The sequence below is a fragment of the Myotis yumanensis genome, unplaced genomic scaffold (genome assembly GCF_028538775.1).
Source record: "Myotis yumanensis isolate MYYU_CA2020_CCGP unplaced genomic scaffold, mMyoYum1.0.hap1 SCAF_13, whole genome shotgun sequence".
Taxonomy (NCBI): Eukaryota; Metazoa; Chordata; class Mammalia; order Chiroptera; family Vespertilionidae; genus Myotis; species Myotis yumanensis.
The window spans coordinates 49,814,981-49,838,943 of NW_027223764.1; the positions used below are offsets into that span (position 1 = coordinate 49,814,981).

A 23,963-nucleotide genomic window follows, 5' to 3' on the forward strand; every position below is an offset into this window, starting at 1 on the left:
CCCGAACCAGCTCAGTGGATTTGAGAGTTTGTAAAAGCACAGTCATTCCCTCTTATGCCTCTGGCACAGCCCTGAGGGTAGGGCGGGGTCACAGGGAGTCGCCAGCGTGGAGGAAATAGCGATGGCGGCGTCTCCGCGCCCCTCGCCTCCCCGGGACACCAGGACTTCTTGTCCCTCAGTGCCGGCGAGCAGCCGTGTGTCAGAGCTTCCCTCGCTCTCCGACCACTGCAAGGCCGTGGCCGCCTCTCCCTGTGGGATCTGGGGCCTCAGAGACCCGCCCCGAGCAAGCCCAGAGGATTCGAGGGTTCGTAAAAAACCGAGAATCCATTTGCAGCCCGCGTGGCGTGTGACTGCGTACCTCTGGTTTTGGTGCCTCCGTAGCTCCCACTCAGTCTCACTGCGCTTCTTTCTTTTCCTCCAGTTGTAGATCTCCCACTGGGCCAACTTCCCCATGGTTCTGAGTGGCAGTTGTTTACTTCATAGTTGATAGTTTCAATGATGCTGTGAGAGAGCAGCACACACAGGTCCGCTCCCTACGCCGCCATCTTGGTTCTCCCTTGCAATGTATATTTTTATGATACATGACCTAACCATTGCATTGTGTGCCCACAAACCTTTGTCAAATCATCTTCCATTACTATACATTTGGCTTTTTTATTTCCCCCTCTACTACCTTCATCTTCTTTTGTCTGCTAATCACCATAGTGTTCTCTGTGTCTATGAGTTTCAGTTTCATATCTCACATATGAATTAAATCATATTGCTATTAGGTTTCTCTTTCATCTTTTCTTTTTTAATGTATTTTTATTGATTTCAGAGAGATATGGAGAAGAAGAGAAAGAGATAGAAACATTAATGATGAGAGAGAATCATTAATCGGCTATCTCTTACACACCCCACTCTGGGGATCGAGCCTGTAACCTGGGCATGTGCCCTGACAGTGAATTGAACCGTGAACTCCTGGTTCATAGGTCAGCACTTAACCACTGAGCCATGCCGGCGGGACCTGAGTGACATTTTTTGCATAGGATAATATTCTCAAAGTCAATTCATGTTACCACAAATGGCAGTATTTCATTTTTTCTTATGGCTGAGCAGTATCCATAGTATGTATGTACCTCATCATTATCCAATCCTCTATCGAAGGACACTTGGGTTGTCTCTATGTCTTGGCCACCGTGAATAATGCTTCAATGAACACAGGGCAGGGGTATCCTATCTAATAATAGACAATCTTGGTAATTAACTGTAGCTCCAACACGCTTCCCATTGGCTAATCAGGGCGATATGCAAATTAACTGCCAACCAAGATGGTGGCCAGCAGCCAGGCAGCTGAAGTGAACAGGAGGTTTGCTTGCTCCAGTGATGGGGGAAGCCGAGGTTCCCTGCCTGCCGCTGCTGGGCCCTGCGCTTGCAGTCTAAGAAACATTATTGCAAATATAGAAGCTAAACCATTCCCAGAAACCTGCTTTCAGCCAGCTGGGCCTCAGAGCTGGAGTTGAAACAGTGTTTCAATTATAGAAGTGAAACAAACCCAGAGACCTGCTTTAGCAGCCGAGGTCTCAGAGCTGGAGCCGAGCCTCAGAGCTAAAGCCGGCTCTCAGTTCCAGTGACAGCCATAGAAGGTAAATAAATTCCAGAATAAAAAAAAAAAAGAAAGAAAATAGGAGAGGTTGGGAGCTTCAGTCACCTGCCAGCCTGAAAATGGCCCTCAGCCCCTCACCCAGACTGGCCAGGCACCCCAGTGGGGACACCCACCCTGAAGGGGGTGTGACCAGCTGCAAACAGCCATCATCCCCTCATCCAGGCTGGCCAGGCACCCAAGTGGGACCCCCACCCTGATCCAGGACACCCTTCAGGGCAAACCAGCTGGCCCCCATCCATGCACCAGGCCACTATCCTATATAGTAAAAGGGTAATATGCCTCCCTAACCCAGGATCAGCGAAGCAGCAAGGCCTCCCAGCACCGGGATCAGCGGAGCAGCGAGGCCTCCTGGGAGGCAGCGCCAAAACCCCCTGATCGCCCTGTGGCTCTGTGTGTGACAGGGGGCGGGGCCACAACCTCCTTATCCTCCCTGCTCTGTTCATGACAGGGAAAGGGGCCCAAACCCCCTGATTGGCCCTGCTCTGTGTGTGATGGGGTGGAGCCACAACCTCCCCATTGGCCCCGCCCTGAGTGTGACAGGGGGGAGTGCCCCAACCCCCGGATTGGCCCTGCTCTGTGCGTGACCGGGGGAGCTCCCCCAACTCCCCTATAGGCCCTGCTCTGTGCGTGACTGGGGAAGCACCCTAACCCCCTGATCAGACCTACTCTGTGCATGACAGGGGGTGGCGCCGCAACCTCCCCATCGACCCTGCCTTGAGTGTGACGGCGGGGCAGCACCCCAATCCCACAATCGGCCCTACCCTGAGCATGACTGGGGTGGCATCGCAACCTCCTGATCTGCCCTGCTCTGTGCATGACAGGAGGCGGCGCCCCAACTCCCCTATCAGCCCTGTTCTGAGTCCAACCAGGGGCTGCATCTAGGGATTGGGCCTGCCCTCTGCCACCCAGGAGCAGGCCTAAGCCAGCAGGTCGTTATCTCCCAAGGGGTCCCAGACTGTGAGAGGGCACATGTGGGGCTGAAGGAAATGCCCCCACCCCACCCCGCGACAGTGCACAAATTTTTGTGCACAGTGCCTCTAGTATATATATATATATCTTTGTGAATAAATGTTTTTGAGCTTTGGGGGTAGATACCCAGAAGAGGGACTGTTGGATTCCATGATAACTCTCTTCTTAATTTTTTGAGAATCATCCATACTGTTTTCCATAGTGGTTGTACCCGTTTACATTCCCACCAGCAGTGAATGAGCGTTCCTTTTTCTTCACAACCTCTCCAACACTTGTTATTACCTGTCTTGTTGAAAATAGCCATTCCAACAGGTGTGATGTGGTATCAAATGGTAGTTTTTACTTGCACTTTTATAGTAGCTAGTGCAGGTTAACATGTTTTCATATTCTGTTGACTGTATGTCTCCTTGGGAGAGCTGCTTTTTTAGTTCCCCTGCCCATTTTTTAATCAGATTGTTTGTTTGCTTGGTGTTGTCTGAGTTCTTTATGATTTTGGATATTAGCCCCTTGTTGGAGCTGTTGTTTTCAAATATCATCTCCCATTTAGTTGGTTGCCTTTTTGTTTTGTTGTCAGTTTCTTTTGCTGCACAGAGCTTTTGAGTTTGATATAGTTCATGTCATTTATTTTTTCCTTTTCTTACCTTTGGGGTCAAATTCATAAAATGTTCTCTACAACCAAGGTCCCTATGTTTAGGACCTATGTTTTCTTGTATGCAATTTATTGTTTGAGATCTTATATTTAGGTTCTTGATCCACTTTGTATTAATTTTTGTACCTGGGGACAAACTGTAATCTAGATTCATTCTTTTGCATCTGGCTTCCCAACTTTCCCAGTGCCATTTATTGAAGAGGCTCTCTTTTCTCCTTATGGTGTTTTGGTCTCCTTTGTCAAAAATTATTTGCCCATATACATGTGGTTTTATTTCTGGGCTCTCAATTCTGTTGCATTGGTCTGTATGTTTGTTTTTCTGCTGATGTCTTGCTGTTTGGATTATTATAGCTCTGTAGTATAATTTGAAGCCAGGTAGTGTGATACCTCTGGCTTCATTCTTTTTCTCAGGATTGCTCTGGGTATTAGGGGGTTTTCGTGGTTCCATACAAAGCTTATGATTTTGGTTCGGTTTGTTTAAAAAAATGACTTTGGATTTTGACAGGGATCACATTAAATCTATATATTATTTTGGGTAATATGGCCATTTTAGCTATATTGATTCTTCCAATTCATGAATACAGAATATCTTTTCATTTCATTGTGTGTTTTTCAATGTCTTTTAATCATGCTTTGTAGTTTTCAGTACATAGGTTCTTCATATCCTTTGTTCAGTTTATTCCAAGGTATTTTATTCTTATGGTTGAAATTGCAAAAGGACTTTTGTTTTCATTTATTTTTTTGAGGTCTTGTTGTTAGCATATAGGAAAGCAGTGGATGTTTTACATTGATTTTATATCCTGCAACTTTCAGTTTTACACCATTGTGTATGATATAGGCTGGAAGTTTGTCATATATGGTCTTTATTATGTTGAGGTACTTTCCTTCTACACCCATTTTATTGAGTATTTCAATCACAACTGGATGTTGTATCTTATCAAATGCTTTTCCTGCATCTATTGATACGATCATACGACTTTTTATCCTTTATTTTGTTACTGTGGTGTGTCACCCTGATAGATTGTATATGCTGGCTGAGCTATCTTTGTACCATTAGAATGAACCCCACTCAATCACGATGTATTATTTTTAAAAATATATTATTACATTCCATTGCCTAATATTTTGTTTAGGATTATTGCATCTGCATTTGTCAGTGATAGTCATCTGTAATTTTCTTTTTCTGTGTTATTTTTGCCCGGTTTTGGTATGAGGGTTAGGTTGGCCTTATAAAATGTGTTAGAAACTATTGCCTATTCTTCAATATTTTGGAAGATTTTCAGAAGAATAGGCATCAAATCTTTGAATATTTGGTAGCATTTACTAGTGAAGCCATCTGGTGCTGTATTTTTATTTATTTATTTATTTTGCATGGTATTTCATGGCCATTTCAGTTGTTATGCCTACGTTCCCTCCCTTCTCTTCTTACAACAGTCTCTTCAGCATTTCTTGTAATGCTGGTTGTGTGGCAATAAAGTCCTTTAGCTTTTGTGTGTGTTTGTATCTGTGTGTCTGGGAAGCTTTTTATTTCACCTTCAATTGTGAATGATACCTTTGCTGGATAGAGTAGTCTTGGATTCAGATCCTTGCTTTTCATGACTTTGAATGCTTCATGCCATTCACTTCTGGCTTATAGAGTTTCCTTTGAGAAATCAGCTGACAGCTTTATGGGAGCTCACATGTAGGTAACTGACTGTCTTTCTTTTGCTGCCCTTAAGATTCTGTCTTTGTCTTTAAAGTTTTCCATTTTAATTGGGATGTATCTTGATGTGGGTCTCTTTGTCTTCATCTTTATTGGGACTTTGTGAACTTGTATGACATTTTCCTTCTCCAGGTTAGGAAGTTGTCTTTCATTCTTTCTTCAGTTTTTTTCTCCCTTGCTCACTCTCCTCTCCCTCTGGTACCCCTATTTGTAGGTATTGTTCCCCTTCATGTTGTACCAAAGTTCCCTTACACTATTCTTGTTTTGTTGTTTTTTAATATTTTGTTAAAGCAACATATTAGATTAGGTCCCAACCCGTTTTTTCAGTGTATTCTTGATGTCAGCTACGGGAAACTTCATTTCTGACTGGTTCTTATTCATGAAAGCCATTGTCATCATCATTTGAGATCTGACTCTTCTCATCTGTGGTGGAGTAACTGAGGAAGGCAAAGGTTATCATTGTAACAGGAGTGTCTGGGTTGGATCATAAAATTAGACATTGTTGTAATGTGGAGTTAGACAAAGCAAACACTATAGTTTGTGTTATAGGGCTATGGTCTGCAAACTGCGGCTCGCAAGCCACATATGGCTCTTTGGCCCCTTGATTGTGGCTCTTCCACAAAATACCACGTGCGGGCGCACACATACAGTGCGATTGAAAAATTGGTTTTTGGCCTAGGAGAGTCTATTTTGAAGAAATACTGTTTATATTTGGCTCTGTTGACTAATAAGTTTGCTGACCTCTGTTGTAGAGGGATACCAGGGCATTGACAGGGAGTACTTAATAGGCTAGGAAGTAGCAATTAATAGAAGCTAAGTTGCAAACAGAGAAAACATATAAAGCTTCTGAAATAAATAGGAGTTTGTCTAGCTAACAGGATACGACTTGTCAGGTAGGCTCTGTGAAGAGTGGAGAGCAATGGTTCAGTTCAGTTCAGCCTCCATGCTGATCCAGATCTCTGGGAGGCACACGAGCATCCTAGGATGGGGATGTTAATAATGAACGAGTTTTATCATTTGGGGCACAAGTGGCTCTACTTTGGGATCCTGCTTCAAAAAAAATTGCATTGTGAGAAACAAGAGCCTCTGCTACCAGCCAAGGGAACTGGAATTACAGCCTCTACAACACACAAGGAGAAGCCACAGCAGCAACAACACCCAGGAGCAGCCGGCACCACCAAATGAGTGGCCAAAGGAGAGCACTGCAGGCATAGGCAGCTGGTGTGTGGACCTAGACAAAGGCTTGATGCAAGAGATGAAGTCACGCCCTATCTGGTTTGGCTCAGTGGATAGCACGACGGCCTGAAGACTGAGGGGTCCCAAGTTTGATTCCTGTCGGGGGTATGTACCTTGGTTGCAGGCACATCCCCAGTGTGGGGTGTGCAGGAGGCAGCTGATCAATGTTTCTCTCTCATTGATGTTTCTGACCCTATCCCTCTCCCTTCCTCTTTGTAAAAAATCAATAAAATATATTTTTAAAAATGTGATGAAGCCACAGGGATCTAGACGGAAGCAGAGATGACAGCAACAGCAGTAGGGCAGGCAACTGCCCCATGGCCACTGGAAGTGAGAGTTTCCTGGGGGATGCCCGCAATAGTGTATCAGGGGCTCAGGGGTCCAAACTGCTTCCTAGAGCAATACACAGAGGAAACACCAGCTAAGGAAGTGGAGAGATGAAGGCAAGGATGTAAGGACATCCATCCCATAGAAAGCAAGTGAAGGCTCTCCAACATCAAGACCAGGAAGCTAAGGAGTGACCCCTGCAGGTGGCAGCTCCCCTGCCACTGTCCTCACAGAATGCTGCAGCCTCTGCAACCCCTCTAGCTCCTCCACCCCTGCCCAGAAATGCCAAGAAGCTCCCAGCTCTTTCCCACTATCTGGGCAGTAATGTTGAGGTGAAGGACAAAGAGAAGTTGGCACAGCAAGCCCTGACTCTTGAAATACACAAATGCATATGCTTTTGCAATAGTTGTAGGTTATTGTGCAACTTGCTTCTTCATCTGCCCCTCACTCTGCTTCCCTGGCTTTGGCCTTTGGTGAGTGGGATATGACACCTACCGGACCCCAGATGCCACTCTCTGGAACTCAGATTCGTGAAAATCTGTAAAAACCAGACACTGGTGATGACACTTAACACAGGGCTCAGTGAGGTGCAGATACGGCCATGGACTGAGGGTGCTCTGTAAACGCTAAGGTGACATGTGTATAGTGGAAGATTTCCAGACCCAGATGGGGTGAGTGTGAGTAAACAAGGAAGAACATTGTCCAAAAGAGTTCTTAAAAGGCCAACACTGGGTGGCTCAGCATAAATAGCCCCTGCCTGTGGGTCAGGGAAGCGCTCATTTGCCTGGAGACCCCAAGCCCTCAAGGAAGCAATGGTGAGTGTCCGTGCCGGCCTCTCTTTTTGTTTTCTCTGTGTCCAGCCAATGTCCCCCTGCCCATTTTGGGTGCTCTAATGTACTGGTATTGAGGAAGACAAGGTCTATGTAGCTCTTCTGCTCTGGGCAGGGGGGGTGTGGGTGTGAGAGGGCAGCATAGTGGGGAAAGAAGGACCATTCTTTTGCCCTCACTCTGCTTCCTTTGCTCAGTGGGAGATTAGCCTTCTGGGCTGGGGGAGGGTGGGTGAGTGGGATATGACACCCACCCGGACCCCAGATGCCATTGTCAGGAGCCCCAGGTGGGCATGAAATTTCAACTTCTCGCTTGGCTCTCTCCACCCCTGATTTCTTCAAAGGAGGGTGGTGGAGGAGAAACATCCCAGGCATTCCCAGGCCTGGGGTCAAAGTCCATCCTGGTACCAACTGCCCGTTAGACATGGATAAACATGATTTTCTCTTAGCTTCATATTTTGTTTTAAAAATACACCCACTGGACAAGTTTACTGATTTTCAATTAATTTTTAGAGGCATCATTTTTCAATAATACTTTAGTCTGACATTGAGGCATAAAGGAAACACTATGTGGTTTAAGGGGATGTGGCTCTGCCCAATACCGCTATAGGCCCAGGGAGGAGGCTTCATCCCAGGCCTAGGTCTCCAATCCTGTGAGGGGGCTCCTACCCAGGGCCCTTTCTGCTACAATGAGCTGTGGTGCCCTCTGTGTCATCTTGCGCTGTCGGGCAGAATGCCTCTTGCTTTTCATTCTTCCCCAGATGTGGGCACAGGGCCCTTGAATTGTGGCAGCTGCACACCAGGGGGCAATGCCCTGGCTCTGGCTGGTGCCTTTGGTGCCCAAGGCCGAGCCTCTGCCCCAGCAAGTGCCACGCTGCTGGCCTGTGAGCTTGCCTGGTGTTTAGAGACTCCCATGTTGCCTGAGGAAGTGGTAAACTCAGAATGAGAAAGAACTGGTGCCAACAGGGTCCTCCGCAGCCCAGAACCATCAGCAGGTGGAGAAGAAAGCACTTCTGTGGCCAGGAAGGCCCTCCACTGCCTCCCCCTCAGGCTGCCTGGCGATCCCTTCCCCTTAACTCTGTCCTTCAGGCTTGTTCTCAGCCTCTGCCACTCCCGTGTGCGCTTTCCTGGCTGATAACTTTACAGTTTCTCTCAAGAGGGAAAAAGCCCACCATTGGGAGTGACCAGGTCCTGCACCCACCCTGACCTCACTTAGCTGCAGAGTCCCTCTCACATGTCACTGGACACCCTATTGAACATCTGCTTTTTCTCCACCTGAAACCACCATTTACTGACGGAACTCACCTCACATGCCCTCCTCCACGAGGCCCCTCTCCCAAGTCGTCCCAGGTGGAGGGGCAGCACTCTAGGCGTCCCAGGGTCTCTCCCGCTATTCTGAGAACTTTTTCTGGGTTCCATCTGGAACTTTCTTCATGGAGGCAGCGTCTAGTCCAGGAATGGCAGACCACCTGGCAAACATGTAGCCATGTGCCCATCTTGTGTTAGGACACATGTCACTGAGCATTCTGGCTCCTTTACAGACAAGCTCTGAAACCACCAGTGCTGGTCCATCCAAGGCTACAAGTGACAGGTAATGGGATTGCCCAGCCACCTTGCTGACACAGACAGGGAGACGGAGGTTCAAAGAGGGAACTGTCCTGCCCAAAGGCACTTCATGAGTCCTTCCTGATGTGACAGGTGGCCTCAGTGAGGAGTTCACATCCCAGCCGTGCCGATGGCAGTGAAAGGGAAGTCACTAGAAGGGACAAAATGGGGCATTTGAGAAGAGGTAGATGTTGCTGATAACCATGTCAGAGTTCAGCTGGGTAACTCATGCCCTCCCAGGCCAGACTGTATGGCCGCCTTGTCCTAAATTGCTTTCGGAGTCCTGCTGCTCCTGATCCCACAGAAGGGGCGAGACGGTAGGAAAGTACCTCTCTGACTCCGGGCGCTGGGCTAAGCAGTAACCCGTGTTCTGAAAGCAAGAGCATGTCCTTTCTCTTTCTGTCCACCCCTGAAGGCCATGCTTCTTCTCCTCTCTGTGCTGGTCCTGCTCACACAGCCTCCAACGTCATGGGGAGAAGAAGTGACAACCCTGGCCCAGAAACCTTTGATTGATGACTGCACCCTGGTCACATGTAGCCCTTTGGAGATTGGACTGCCTGATCTTGATGGAAAAGAAGGCCCCTTGGGTGAGAAGGAGGATCCAGGTAGAGCTGGGACCATGGGCTTGTCCTGGTGGGCATGGGTGGGCACTGGAATTGTAACCAACTCAGCAGCTCTGGATATTCTGCCGTGGAAACCCTGAAAATGGAAGCCCACCTCCTTGGGAAGAAGTCCCCTAGACATTCAGTCCACCTAAAGCACCTCGTTACCAGTTGGCAAATGACAGGCTGCCCTGAGCCCTGAGGTGTTATTCCCCCTCCCTAGCTGTCAGAATTCCTCCCCTAGGATCTTCTGATTCTTCTCACCCCAAGAATGAGCAAATTGTGGGTAAATGGCTGGTCTCTGGGGCCCCATAGAACCAAGCTGTGGCACTTATAGTTGTTCATTGTGGTGTAATGATTTCTGTGCAGTGTGTGAAATATCTAACTAATTCTACTGCATGAGAGGTTGGCAAAGATGAAGCCCTGTGGCCCCACACTCAGGCCTGTTCAAAAGGATTTACCTAGCTCTTTGCCACTTGCTGCTGCATCAGTAAGGAAGGTAGGAGAGCCAAGCCCGGGCTTGAAATAAAAGACTCTTTGCTTTTGCAAAAAAAAAGGATTTACCTAAATGCCCTACAAAGGGGAGGAAAGGGAGCTCATGTTCTATAACTGGACGTTTGTAGCTTTTGACTTTCACCCGTTTTGCCCACCACCCAGCTCCCATCTTATGTAACCACCGATAATCTGATCTCTGCATTTATAAGTTCAAGTTCTTTATTTTGTTTCTTAGAATCCAGATATAAGTGAGATCATACTGTCTCTGTCTTAATTTGTATGACTGATGGCACTTAGGATAATTCCTTCAAGATCCATTCATGTTGATGGCAAATGGTAGGATTTTTTATGGCTGAATAATATTCCAGTGTGTGTGTGTGTGTGACATTTTTATCCACTCATCCATTATGGGCACTATTAGGTTGTTCCCATCTCTTGGCTACTGTAAAAAATGTTGCAATGAACATGAGGGTACAGATATCTTTCACATTACTATTTTATTTCCTTTGGATAAAACCCGGAAGTGTTATTGCTGGATCATAATTTTTTTTAAATGATCTTTTTAATATCTTAAGGAAAATCCATACTGGTCTCCATAGGGGCTGCATCAATTTATAATCCCACCAACAGTGCACAAGGGTTCTTCTCCACATCCTCACCAACACTTGTGAGATTTGTGTTTTTCATAGTTGCCATTCTAGGAGGTGTGAGATGATATCTCCTGGGTTTGATTTGCATTTCCCTGGTGACTCATGTCAGGGATCATTTCTGATATAAAGTTTGGTCTTAGGAAGGGGAAAGCCAGGAGTCCATGATCCCTGGTAAAAGCTGGCAGATCCCCTGCTGTAAATCCTGCAGCCTCGGGGCAGGGAGTGTACACTGCATGGAAATGAGACAGTTTTTGGCATGACCCCCTCCAGCTCTGGCAGGCCTGTTTCCTCGCCTGTGAAATGGGGATGTGCACACCCGTCTCCTGGGTCACCACTGGACTGAGGAGTGTGGAGGTGGAATGTCTACACCTGCGGAACCTGAAGAAATGCAGGGCTGACCTGCAGGTGCTACTCCTCCTAGGCCCAGGGCCAGGTTTATGCCCACTTCTTCTGCTGCTACAGGTTCACCAGGAGAGACAGGGGCAATGGGGATGATGTATGTCCTTAAAGGGGAAAATTACTCTGCTGGAGAACCTGGACTGAAGGGAGACTCGGGGCCACGTGGTGAGCAGTGGGCGTGGACTGCAATGCCTGCCACTAGGCCATGCAGGCGGATGCACATACCCATCCCAGGAAGGAGGGTGCCCTGCGGGTGGCACTGGGTTCACACAGGGAAGGCTGTAATACTGCTGGGCGGTGTCTGTAGGATGGTGCTGTTCTCTGACCTCTATGACTGCTCACACCTTCTCACTCTCTCCCCATTCTGAGAAGACTCAGTGCACTGATTGGATGGTTCTTTCCCCAGGACCTCTGGGACCTGCAGGTGTGCCCAAGCCTGCTGGAATAGAGGGTCCCTCAGGAATGCAGGGCAATGTAGAACCCCCAGTTAAACCAACTCCCGAAAAAGAGCCTGGAGCATCAAATAACCCAGGAATGGGGAGTACTTCAGTGATGTGCAAGGCCATCTTTCCCCGCAGCGATGTGCTCCCTGACTCTCAGATTTTGCTGTGAAATGCCATGTGGATCAGAGTTAGTGGGGTGACAGGACCTGCTAAGGGCACAGTGTGCTCACAACAGAGCCTCAGGGAACTGTGGGCAGGAGGGGCAGCTGTGTCAGTGGCTGTGGGTTTCCTGGGCCCAGCTCCTTACCCTCCCCTAGGAAAGCCTGTCACTGAGCACCCTTCCCTTGGGACCCGGGCTCTGAGCCAATTCCTGACTGTGAGGGACTGATCTTCACTGTGCCTCTCTCTCCTGCAGACATCGCTGCTCTGAGGCGGCAGGTGAAGGCCTTGCAGATAGCCTTCCTTCAGTATAAGAAAGGTGAGTTCCTGGACCTGGACTGAACCTGAGCCAGTCGCCAAGGGCAGACCCCAGGAGGGGTCCTTGTTTGGGTTTGGAGTTGGCCGGGCCTGAGGCAGGCCTGGGTCTAGGATTGGGGGCTCTAGGATGCTAATGGGTTTGGATGATGGGCTGGACCTGGGACTGGGGCAGGACCTGGGGCTAAGCATAGGGTGGGGGAGAACAAAGCAGCCACATGGTCCAGGAGCTGCAAGCAGATGCCAGGGACACGGAGCAAGGTGTGGCCCCAACACCAGCTCAGTGGGCTGGTGCCAGCATGGTCAAGGCTACCAGGCTCCAGCCCCCACCATCACAGCCACCTGTGACCCGACCCAGATCAATGCCCCAAGCCCAGTGCAGTTCAGACCTTCCCTCCCGCCAACCTGTGCTGGTTCCTGGACACCCCACTACCCAGAATGCATTTCTTATCTCTATGGGGCTGGGTGTGCAAACCCCTCAAGATGTTGTGCCCAGCCCACAGCAGCAGCAACTCCAGACACTGTCCTGAGACCTGGGGCTGGGATGCTGTGCTTGGGTTCAAGGCTGTGAGGGACTGACCTTGGCATGTGGCCATTGAGAGTCTCACCTGAGACAGGCCCTGGGTCCGGCAGGAGGCAGGCTGCCTCTGGGCTCTGCCAGTGCTGGGCTCTCCCCTCCTCCCGGGGTGTTCATGGTGGAGACTCTCCCCTAACCTGGGTGCTGAGGAGTCAGAGGCTCCAGCAGCATAGCCCAGTGCCTGTGCCTGTGGGCATCTCCACCTCAGTCCCTAATTTGCCCTCCTCCTCCCCGCTTTCCCCATGTCAGCTTTGAGCTCAAGTTATTCAGCAAATCTCATTGATGCAAAGAGGAGTTTCTGAAGGAGGAGAGCACACAGGGGTGAGACATGGAGTTAGCTCCTACATACCTAAGGCCACTGAGTACCCACATACCAAGGGTGAGGTTTCAAGCATTTAGTATGTTCCCCCTCTCCACAAACATGCATGTGTGCTTACTCACTCACATGCACACTGGTGCAAACAAAGGAAAATTCATGGTATACACCTGACACATGTGTGTGTATTACACACATGCCATCACTCACCTCACATCATCTACACCCAGGAGCACACATACATATTCACACACACCAGGTGGGCCTTCAGTGCTTCCATGTGCCTTCAGATGGGCACGTGGCCATATTCGTGTATGCACACACAGACCCACCCGGGTGCATGTAGTGAATGGCAGAGGAACTCCTGTCCAGGGCTGCTCTGGGTGCCCTCCTGAGCCTGTGAAGTGTTTGGCCCCTGAACCCTTGTGGAAGGGTCACAGTGGGTCAGGGTGTAGCCTGGGCTCCTCATCAGCCCTTTGGGGCTGGAGCACAGCCCTCTCAGGAGCCCTGAAGGCTTCTATGCACGAACCCAGAAGTTAAAGGGATGGAAAAGGAGCCTGGCCAGCGTGGCCCAGTGGTTGAGCGACAGCCTATGAACCAGGAGATCATGGTTTGATCTCTGGTCAGGGCATGTGCCTGGGCTGTGGGCTTGACCCCCAATAGGGGACGTGCAGGAAGCAGCCAATCAATGATTCTCTGTCATCATTGATGTTTCTATCTCTCTCTCCCTCTCCCTTCCTCTCTGAGATCAATATAAATATATTAAAGCACACACACACATACACACATACATAAAGGATGGAAAATGAGATAGAATGAGAACATATAGTTGAATGTCACACAGGTGATGGTTTTATAAATTGTATTCCCATCTTAGAGATGAGGAACTGGAAGCCCCATAAAAGGAAGTGACTTTCCCTCATCTACCTGGACAGTCATGGCCAAGGCGGGGCTGAATACCTGGCCCTCTGACTCCCAGACAGGCCTCTCTCCAGCACTGACTCTCTCCTGTCCCTGACGCCCATGCACACCTCTCAGCTGTCCTTGTCCTCTCTCCCAGCTCTCCAGCCTCACCCACATGCACACCTAGAGGCCAGCACTGGGCGCACACAGTGCAGAGATTAGCACAGCGCTGCCCTCAGATGGCCCACCCTCTCCTCTTCTTTCCCACATCCACACCTGGCACGGACCTCCCTGTCAATGCCACATGCCCTGCTGTTATGCAGGGTCCACAGTGAGATCAGAGGGAGCACCGTCCTGCTTTCCAGCTCTCAGAGGCTGCACGATGCCAAAGCTTCCCAGTCCGCCCAGTAACTGGGAAACCAATTCTGCCATGCAACATGCGGTGAAAGAGAAAGAGCACATATCAGCTCTAGTGTGAGATCAGATAAGGGTGACTCCCCAGCTCTACTTGTGATGGTCACATGATGTTGAGCCTCTTACTGAACCTCTCTGAGCCCAGTGTTCTCACCTGTAACTAGACAGGCAGATCCACCTCCCAGAGCGCACCGTGGAGCTGGGATCTCACCTTTGTTCTCCCTGGTGCTCTGAGGCCTTATATGGGAGGCCTGGGGCTCTGGTTGAAGCATAGAGGTCTCAGAGCCATGGAGCTTTGTCAGGTGTTCCCAGAACCCCATCCTGACTGTGCTCTCCTCCTAGTGGAGCTCTTCCCCCACGGCCGAGGTGTTGGCCAGAAGGTCTTCAAGTCAGCAGGCTTTCAGAAACCTTTCCAGGAGGCAGAGCAAGTGTGTGCACAGGCTGGGGGGCAGCTGCCCTCCCCACTTTCTGAAGCTGAGAACCACGCCTTGCAACAGCTGGTCGAGGCTGAGGACAAGGGTAATGCGTTCCTGAGCATGACTTTTTCCAAGGTGGAGGGCAGGTTCACCTACCCAGGAGGGGAGTCCCTGGTCTATACCAACTGGTCCCCCGGGGAGCCCAACAACGATGGAGGCAATGAGTACTGTGTGGAGATGTACACCAACGGCAAGTGGAACGACAAGTTCTGTGGAGAGAAGCGCCTTGTGATCTGCGAGTTCTGAGCCCTCGGGGTGGGTGGGGCAGCCAAGGTCCAGGAAGCTGACCCAGACACGTGTGCTGCCAACATGACAAGGAAGAGCTGATGGCTCTGTGGCTGGACTTCTGCACAGAGCTGTGGGATAACGCCAGCCAAGGGCTCCCATGGAACTCCTCTCTTAGAATAAAATACAAAACTGGCTTCATATACTGCCTGCTCTGTCGTAGGAAGAAGGGGCCAGCCTGCATTCTCAGTTGTAAGGCATAAAATTAGGCCCCAAAATCTAAGGCTCCTCCTCAGCCTTCTGCCTCCTCAAACTGTCAACCCAGCTAGTCACTCCCTCCTCTGTCACTCCCTCCTCTGTCACTCCCTCCTCTTGCTTTGGTGTGCCCTTATGGCAGTTCCTTATCTTCCTCTTTTGCTAGCCCCTCATCATCTTGACCACTTACTGGTGACCTGCTCAAGCCTTAGCTCTCCGATCTCTCCCCTCCTCACCCTCACTCCAGGCATGAGCTCATTCTGTCCAGGGCTCAGATCCCTGGCACCCACATTACATGCCTTCCCAGGACCTCCCGGAGCCCCGGACCCTTTGGCCAATGCCAGCTGGAGCCCCAGGGTTGGGCGGTTCCAGTGGCTTCTCCTTGTTTCAAGGCCTGAGCCCAGGAAGGTGCATATCACCATGGGATGACCTGACAGGCCATCTGCCTCCCTGGCAGGACTGTGTGGCCCAGTTGAGTAGCCTCCTCCGCATCCCTGCACACCAGGACCTCATTCTGCCCTGTCATTGTGACTGCCTGTCGGCTCATGGGAGGGAGTCCCACCTGCACATCCCCATTCCAGCTGAAACCTCAGGCACAGAGGGTCCAGCCACACTCAGGTTCACTCCCAGCCCTCCCCTGGCCTCGGTCCAGGAGGTTCTTCCCCCACATGGCCTCAGAGACAGCTGTCCAGTTCCTCCTCCTCCTCCCACAGAGAGGGCGGAGACTTGCTCAAGGCCCCAGGTGTGTCAGTGCTACAACTTGGTCTCGTGAAAGGTCATCAGATCCCAAACCTTATATTTCTGGCCTGTCAACTTTTAGAACAAAGGCCTCTGTTCACTTTAATGACACTTGTGCTTAAATTGGTATGAAACCTGGAAGTAACACAGTTTCATAGGAGAGGCAACAAGACAGGAAACCAGCCCTCCTTTGTTCCCAGGGACCGGAATCCACACCCCTCTTCCCACCACTCACAGCCACACCTCAGATGTAGGACAGCAGGTCTGAAAGCAAAAAGCCACATGTAATAACCATGGTGTCAGATGGGGATGAGATTGATCGAGATGATCACTTAGTAAGTTATGTAATGACTATCCAATAGGATGTACACCCAACCTTAATATCACACAGTATGTCACCTATAATTTAAAAATGAAAGATAATTTAAATGAAGTGATTATTGATAGGTTTAAAAAAAGAAAAAAAGGAAAAGAACAACCACAACACACAGCTCAGTCTCTCTGCTGAGATCTTTTTCCTGTTACTGAAAAAAAAAAGCCCCAAGTCCTGGCAGCTTCTGAAATATGTCACTTATGCAACAGGGAGCAAATAATCTTCAACTCAGAAATGACACCAGACTCCATCTGCCAGGGAGCTTAGAAAGGTACTTCATTGCAAATAAAAAGGAAAAAGCAGTGGACATGGTTTAAGCCCAGGGAGGCATTTTTTTTTTTTTTTTTGTAAGAATGAAGAGTTCTGAGGTTGCTCAAGGACTGCGGGTGCACAAGCAGCGCTGTGCGGTCTCCCTGCTTCTGCCTCTGTGCATCCTCGCCTCTCTTCCTCCTTCTCCCACCACCTTCTTCTGCTTCAGGCTCTCAACTGCCCAAGCACAGAGTCATGTGTCACACAGAGATCAGAAACGCTTGCTGGATATCAGGTCAAAATTCCTGTGGAAGTGAATCTGCCTGTCTCAGATGCCCGCCTCTGGCCCAATAGACAGCCTGAGGGTGGACCCCACAGCACAGTATGGCCATTGGGACCCATGGAAGGTCATGGTGGTGTGGCAGTCTCTCTAAAACTGACCTCTTCCTATCCCCACTCATAAGGTAACCTATTTCTTAGATAAGAGTGGAGGGAAATGGTATAACTGACTCAATAGGGAGAAAAGATGTGTCCTGTGGGGTTGAAGGCCAGGAATGTGGAGACCCCAGGCCCTAGGAGAAGCTTTAGATCCACCACAGCACGGGGTTCGGTTCGCTCTCCAGCACAGAGAACAAGTAAGGGGGGTCATTTGGGCTCTGTAGACACGGCCCAATGAAAAGCAAGGACTAAGGCCAGTATTTCAGAAAATTCAGGTTTTCTCCCTTTCTTAGCACAGAGACCTCTCCTACACTCACATTCATGGGCAGAGGTGAACACGGGCCTTAAACATCATTAGCCCTATCATCAACAAATCAACAAATGACAAGTGCTGTAGAGGATTCGGAGAAAAGGAACACTCCTGCACTGCTGGTGGGAATGCAGACTGATGCAGCCACTATGGAAGACAGTATGGAGTTTCCTCAAAAAGTTAAAAATGGAACTCCCATTTGACCCCATGATCCCACTTCTAGGAATATATCCCAAGAAAACAGAAACACCAATCAGAAGGGATATATGCACCCCAATGTTCATAGCAGCACAATTTACCATAGCTAAGATCTGGAAACAGCCTAAGTGCCCATCAGCAGATGAATGGATTAGAAAACTGTGGTACATCTACACGATGGAATACTATACTGCTGTAAAAAAGAAGGCATTCTTACCATTTGCAACAGCATGGATGGAACTGTAGAGCATTATGCTAAGTGAAATAAGCCAGTCAATGAAAGAAAAATACCATATGACCTCACTCATTTATGGATAATAAAGACCATTATAAACTGTTGAACAAAAATAGATACAGAGGCAGAGGAGCCTCGAACAGACTGTCAAACTATAGCAGGAAGGTTGGGGAGGGTTGGGGAATGGGAGGGGTGGTAAGAGATCTACCGAAGGACTTGTATGCATGCATATAAGCATAATCAATGGACACAAGACACCGGGGAATAGGGGAGGCCAGAGGAATGTCAAGGGGGTGAAAAAAAATGAGACATATGTAATATTCTCTGTAATACTTTAAGCAATAAAAAAAAATTAAAAAAAAAAACATTATTAGCCCTGCCCCACCCATTGTAGCCTTGGTCCCTAGTGTAGTAGCCTGGGTGCCAAGTGAAGCCAGGACTGCGTGACTCTGACATCTCTGGAGATGCTATGACCCTCACAGTGCCAGGTGTCATCCTGGGAGCAGCCTGGGGTCCTTCCACGTGTGGAGGGTGACAAACACAGCAGCTCCATGGGGAAGCCCCTGCTCAGTTCAATAGTATATTCTCAGATAACCTCCTGGTTCTCAACCCTCCTGCTACTCAACCAACCCACTTCCCATCATGAACTGATAGTGGGGCACACTCTGATGTTTGCTGGTGTTAGGATCTTTTATCTTTGTCCTGAATTCCCTCGACATAAAACACTGAGAACTGAGTTGCTGAAGTTCAGAATATTCTTAATCGCTCTTATCTTTGGATATCCTTAATTCAGGCTTAATGGTGTGCTTGACCTTTTCAAGCTACCGGTGTTTATATACTAGAGCCAAGAACCCAGGTATCTACTAAAGGGAACAAAATATTTATAAGCTAAATATTTATCAGGATGGATCTTTCTGGACCTTGAGTGAGATTTAGAGGTTGTCACTGCAGCATACGTAGCCCTTGTTTACTGCATAAAATTTGAATATTAACCTACTTGACTTTCAGTTACCTAAGCAATACAGTCTCTCTCAGGCTGCCTGACTCAAACAACCTTGAGCCACATTGGGATTCATGAAGGTCCTCCCTTCCTGAGCAAAACAGTACTGTTCATATTTGTTAATGAGAAGACAGAGTGAAAAAATGAAAGAGTTAAGTGAATGAAATCCTGAATTCCTATTTGTAAGCCTGTTTGTACGGTTGAATAAAGTGTTTTTAAGACATTTCCAGGCCCATTGACCTGAGGAAATAGCACTGTGACCCACTGCCAGCCTCTCTGCACTTTTATTAATTCCCTGAGTGCTTCATTTCACATGTAAGCGGCTGGGGTCAGGACAAGGCCAAAGGTCAGATGACAACTTCAGGCCAAGGGAATGAGTTCTGTGATCAAAGGGCTGGATTGGGACAGGAAGGGAAGGGTACAAGTGCTGCTGGGTTTTGATCAATCGCAGGACGCCTGGCCCTGGCCACAGAGGGCCTGAGAGGATAGGAAGAGGATGAGAGGGATGTGAGTTCTCCAAAGACTCAGTTCCAAAAAGGAGTGAGGCTGGAAGACCTCATCAGGAGGTCTTATGATCAAATAAACATCCTAGAACAGTCATAAAAATTACTTAAAAAACAATAAGAATGGAGTTGGTCCTCTTATGTTAAAAGGTTTCATAAAACAAACATAATTGTAATAGTGTGTTACTAACACAGGACTAGATGGACCAAATGTAAAGGTCACCAAATCCAGGCCCAAGTATGTCTATACATATATGTCATTTATGCATGATAAAAATAGATTACCAAGTTTATAGGAAAATAATGAATGGTTCAATTAATAATTCACAGTTAAATGGTTAAGCATTTAGAGGAAAAATAAAATCAAATTTTTTACTTACATATAAAATTCAAAATCAGAATTAATTAATATATAAAACTTCTCTGCCAAAAATAAAGTAATGTAAGATTAAAATTGAAATGCTTATTTATCTGCAAAGTATATAACATAAATCAAGAAGAAATTGATGACTATTGAAGTAGGAATGAGAAGAGAAATAGCTAAGAATGAGAATAGAAAATTCATGAAATAAGATATACTGATGGCCAATTGTAAAGAAACATGAAAAATGTAAAATATTAGTAGTAAAGAAACTCAAATTAAACAGCAATAAGCTTCCAAAAAATTATGGACTAGAGTTCAAACTCTACTAGAGGAAAAGGTAATTTACTTTCATTACTAAAAATGACAAAATAAAAGCATGAACATTGAGTGTGGTGTTAAGCCATCCCTGAAGCATCTATCCATCCTCCATCTCAGACTGTGGGTGATTCTGCCTCTGGACTCCTCAGACCCCTTCCACATGGTGCATCCTAAATGCACCCCACCTTTCCTGGTCCCTGCCCTTGGGATGCTTGGGAACCAGACCTCATGTAAGGGGAGAGGCTCACCTAGGAACTGCAGACAGAGCAGGAGAAAGGGTCAGCACAAGTGGCCAAGGTTTTCTCTGCAAAGGATGCACTTGCTGGGTAAAGGGTCACACAGGCAACTCTCCTATGGAATCTGATAGTGCTTTTGTGATCGCCAATGGCATGGTTTGTTAAGTGAACAAGAAGCTGAACTTGGCAGAAGCACCAGGCAGAGCTGGGCAATAGGTTCTTTTCCACACACCATCTCAGATCCGTTGGTAGTCACTGCAGGGTTAAAATGGCCTTGGGGTCTCATCCAGGCTGAGCATATGGCAGTTGAGTAGCCATGTCTGCTGCTGATATGGGGGAGGAGAGGGGCAACATGTATGCTAGTGTTTGCTGTTCTTGGTGTAAGAGGACACGGCTCCACAGGACCTGAGGGAACCCAACCAGGGGAGCCACTGAGCTGCATCAGTGAGCAAGTGAAGGCACCTTCTGGGTCTCCTGCAATAATCCCGGTGCTCCCATCAGCTGGGCTTCCAGGAAGCCCAAGGAGAGTTACAACACAGAGTAACAGCTAGTGGGACAACAATGTCATCTCCACTGGAGACCCTGCAGGAGATCCCCACCATCTCTATGTGGGCTGAGCCCTCCTAGGTGTCCTCATGGGTCCCAGGGCAATCTCTCAAGTTTCCTTAGTTACAGGTCCTCAGCCAGAACTCCTCTGCACCACAAAAGTCAGAGGTAAACACTTAGCAATGTTGTAAAAAGGAACCTGGTTCTGAGAGAAGTGCACAGTCTCTCCTGGCTGATGCTGAGGGCGGGGAAGAGAGCTTGATTCTGGTTAAAATTCAGAGAGATACACAGAGGTAGTTAAAGGGGAGGCCCACACATCCAGCCTCCACAGAGCCAGTCCTGACCTTGCAGGGATTCTGACATCAGCCTACAGCAGAAATCTGAGGTGGGCAGATAAGAAGGAGGATGGGGTGGCACTCTAAAGAGCTCGCAGTGAAGGTGTGGACATGAGAGAGACACATAGACAAGGAGCAAAGAATTCCACCAGTTCCAGGGATTGCTGGGCATGAGGGCTATCTGGTCACCCAGTGGGAGAGTGTGTCTGGACCTGGCCCTACAGGGGAGGGGCATTTAGGAAATGCATTCTAACTGGATATAGCAATCAGGACAGAAGGGAAGAAAGCAGGACTATCTGAAGTTGAAGACAAAGGCCCCACCACTCAGTTGGCCCTCCATGTTGGCTCTCTGAGTTTGCTATTCCTGTCTTACAGACACCAGCAGAAGGCAGCATGAAGCCACTGCTCCTGCTGCCCAGCTAAACCCAATTACCCAAGAAAGGAAGCTGTGCCCAGAGCCATATTCCAAAATAAGTCTCACAGCTTCTCTCTTGGTTCCAGCTTGGAGCTGAGTCAAGCTACAGTGAATTTGTGGGGTTGCACATTTTTGAGGAGGACTGCAGTTCCTTCATTTATTTGTTTATTCATTTATTCACTCAACAGTTATTGAGAGTGAGGTGGTCCCCAGCCCTATTATGGGCCCTGGACTTCATTGTATGACTCAGGTGATCATACTAATCATAGTAACACCAAGAAGGAATGCTTGCACGGCATTCATCAGGGCCAGTGCTCTTCTGGCTACCTTACTTGTGCCAGTCCATTTATTCCTCACAGCCCTGTGAGGGGGGCACTATTCATATTCCATGTTTACCACGAAGGGAACTAACGCACAGAGTGTGTGTGATTTGCTCAGGACCTCAGCTGCACAGGGTGTGAACACAGGCAGTCTGGCTCCAGCTTCCTCTTTTTATTTTTTAAAATATATTTTTATTGATTTCAGAGAGGAAGGGGGAAGGAGAGAGAGATAGAAACATCAATGATGAGAGAGAATCATTGATTGGCTACCTCCTGCATGACCCTCACAGGGGATCAAGCCTGCAACCCAGGCATGTGCCCTTGACTGGAATCAAACCTGGGACCCTTCTGTCTGTAGGCCGATGCTCTGTGCACTGAGCCAAACCAATCAGGGCTCCAGCGTCCTCTTAATGACTTTGCTACACTGACAAAATTTAACAAATAAATGGTCAGGATGATTTCAGATGTCCACAACTGCCAATAAGAAAATAAACCTGGGTGTTGTAATGGGGACTGGGGTTGGAATAGCCTTACATTCAATGGTCAGATAAAGGCTTTGAAGGGGAGGTCAATGGTGACAATAAGAGCCAGGACGTGCAGGAGGGGATTCAGGTTATCACCCACCAAATCTCTGTTGAGCCCAGGGGTTGTAATTTTCAGCTCAAGGCCATTTGTGGACACTTTGTCCATGACCAAGCATACACGTACCTCACCCAGAGTCCCTGACACCACCCCAGGCCAATGCTCCTCAGTGAGGGGTCTTTAGAGTAAGACACCTGGATATAGGCTGGAGGTGGGGTGTGGGGAGGTAGGGGCTGAGGCTGTCAACAGCAGGATGCTGGGAATTTCAACCACTGGGTCTCCTGGTTCCTATACAGAAACTCACATACTCACATATGCACAAAGACCCCAAATTCATGTGCACACAATTCCCTACTCAGGGTTCACCTGCACAGTGCCTCACCTTCTCTGACACTCGGCAGAGATGTTCCAGACCCTGGCCCATTGCCTGAAGCCAGGAGGCAGTCAGACCCTGGAAATGCAGAGGGAAGGATTTGTGTCAGCAGCTGCTTTTTACTAGTGGGACATGGGCACTTAAAGGAGATTATTTGGCATCTGACACTGTGGAGTTAAGCAGGACCCCCTTCACCTTGTGAAAGGCTACACGGATGGAGAAGCCCGGGCCCCACGGCTTCTGGTTCTCCTTGTGGAGGTAAAAGACAGCCAGAGAGCTGCTAGGATGGTTGTTTTTCCTTGAGCATTGGTTTCCAAAACTGGCCAAACATCTGGATCGCCTAAGGACCTCACAGTTGTGAAGTAGTGAGCTTTTGATGCACTGGGTCCAGAGTGGAACCAACTTGACTCTATGACTCTGCCAAGCCTTCCAGGTAGCTCTGCTGGCACTCCTCTGAAGAGCCACATGAGGTGGTTAAGCATCCATCTTATATAAAAACTGCTGTTTGAAATTTTAACTCTACTATTTTGCTCCTGTAAACGCTTGCTTGCTTAAATAATAGGGAAAATAAGACTACTCCCATTCCAGAGAGGCCATAAACCTTCCCTGGACGAAGTTATCAGTGCTGGCACCAGGCCAGGTCCTTGATTAAGGTCTTAAAGCCCCAGCACATAGGGTTCTTTAAGAACTTGCAAAGGGAACCAGGAAAACCATTATTTGGGAGACAATGAACTGGAAAAAGTATAGAGTGAGTTTCCTCCATGTAGGGGGGCTCAGAATTTGAAAGACACATTTTTCTCTGAGCCTGCACATAATCATAATTAAGATGTAACCCCCTTTCTCTAAGCATTGCATGGTTTTTCTCCTCTCTTCTGTAACATTAATGGTTCCCTGACCGAGAAGAAGGCCAAACATGCTGGCCTTTTGGCCTCTGGTGAGTGGACCGTGTTTGGGGACTGGGGAAGCCAGATAGGCCTCCGGGAGGTGCCACTCTGGTGATTTAGCAGAATTGAATTGTGGGACTCTAGGCACTCCCAGACCTCAGTCTAGGACTCGGCCAGCATTTGGAGAGAGTGGACGGACACTTCTGGACCTGTCAACAGAAACTGTAAGGTAGGTGCCCCTATCAGTCAGGCCCACTCCGAGTGAGTGGAAGGGGGAGCTTGATCAACTCCCCGGAGGTCATGTGACTTCCTCAGGCAAATTAATCAGGAATCAGGTGGACTGTTTAAATTCTGAGT

The 23,963-nt window shown here is 48.3% G+C and overlaps 1 protein-coding gene across 3 annotated transcripts; it reads left to right on the forward strand.

Annotated features, from left to right (window-relative positions):
• The first annotated feature begins 7,254 nt into the window (after positions 1 to 7,254).
• On the forward strand, positions 7,255 to 15,135 carry LOC139022067 (pulmonary surfactant-associated protein D-like). 3 transcript variants are annotated; one of them, XM_070433087.1, is made up of 5 exons: positions 7,255 to 7,343; positions 9,376 to 9,565; positions 11,170 to 11,271; positions 11,965 to 12,027; positions 14,576 to 15,135. In XM_070433087.1, exons 1-5 carry the CDS (start codon positions 7,341 to 7,343, stop codon positions 14,953 to 14,955), a joined length of 738 nt encoding a protein of 245 aa, XP_070289188.1. In that variant the 5' UTR covers positions 7,255 to 7,340; the 3' UTR covers positions 14,956 to 15,135. The 3 variants fall into 3 exon arrangements, with proteins under 3 accessions (XP_070289188.1, XP_070289189.1, XP_070289191.1); XM_070433088.1 differs by lacking the exon at positions 11,170 to 11,271; XM_070433090.1 differs by lacking the exon at positions 11,170 to 11,271 and having other exon boundaries at positions 9,376 to 9,547.
• The last annotated feature ends 8,828 nt before the right edge of the window (positions 15,136 to 23,963 follow it).

What these genes read in the sequence shown, in the direction of transcription:
- LOC139022067 (XM_070433087.1), top strand. An exon ending in GGGTGAGAAGGAGGATCCAG is followed by an intron (nt 9,566 to 11,169) that starts GTAGAGCTGGGA and finishes CTGCTGCTACAG; the next exon opens with GTTCACCAGGAGAGACAGGG. An exon ending in GGGAGACTCGGGGCCACGTG is followed by an intron (nt 11,272 to 11,964) that starts GTGAGCAGTGGG and finishes TCTCTCCTGCAG; the next exon opens with ACATCGCTGCTCTGAGGCGG.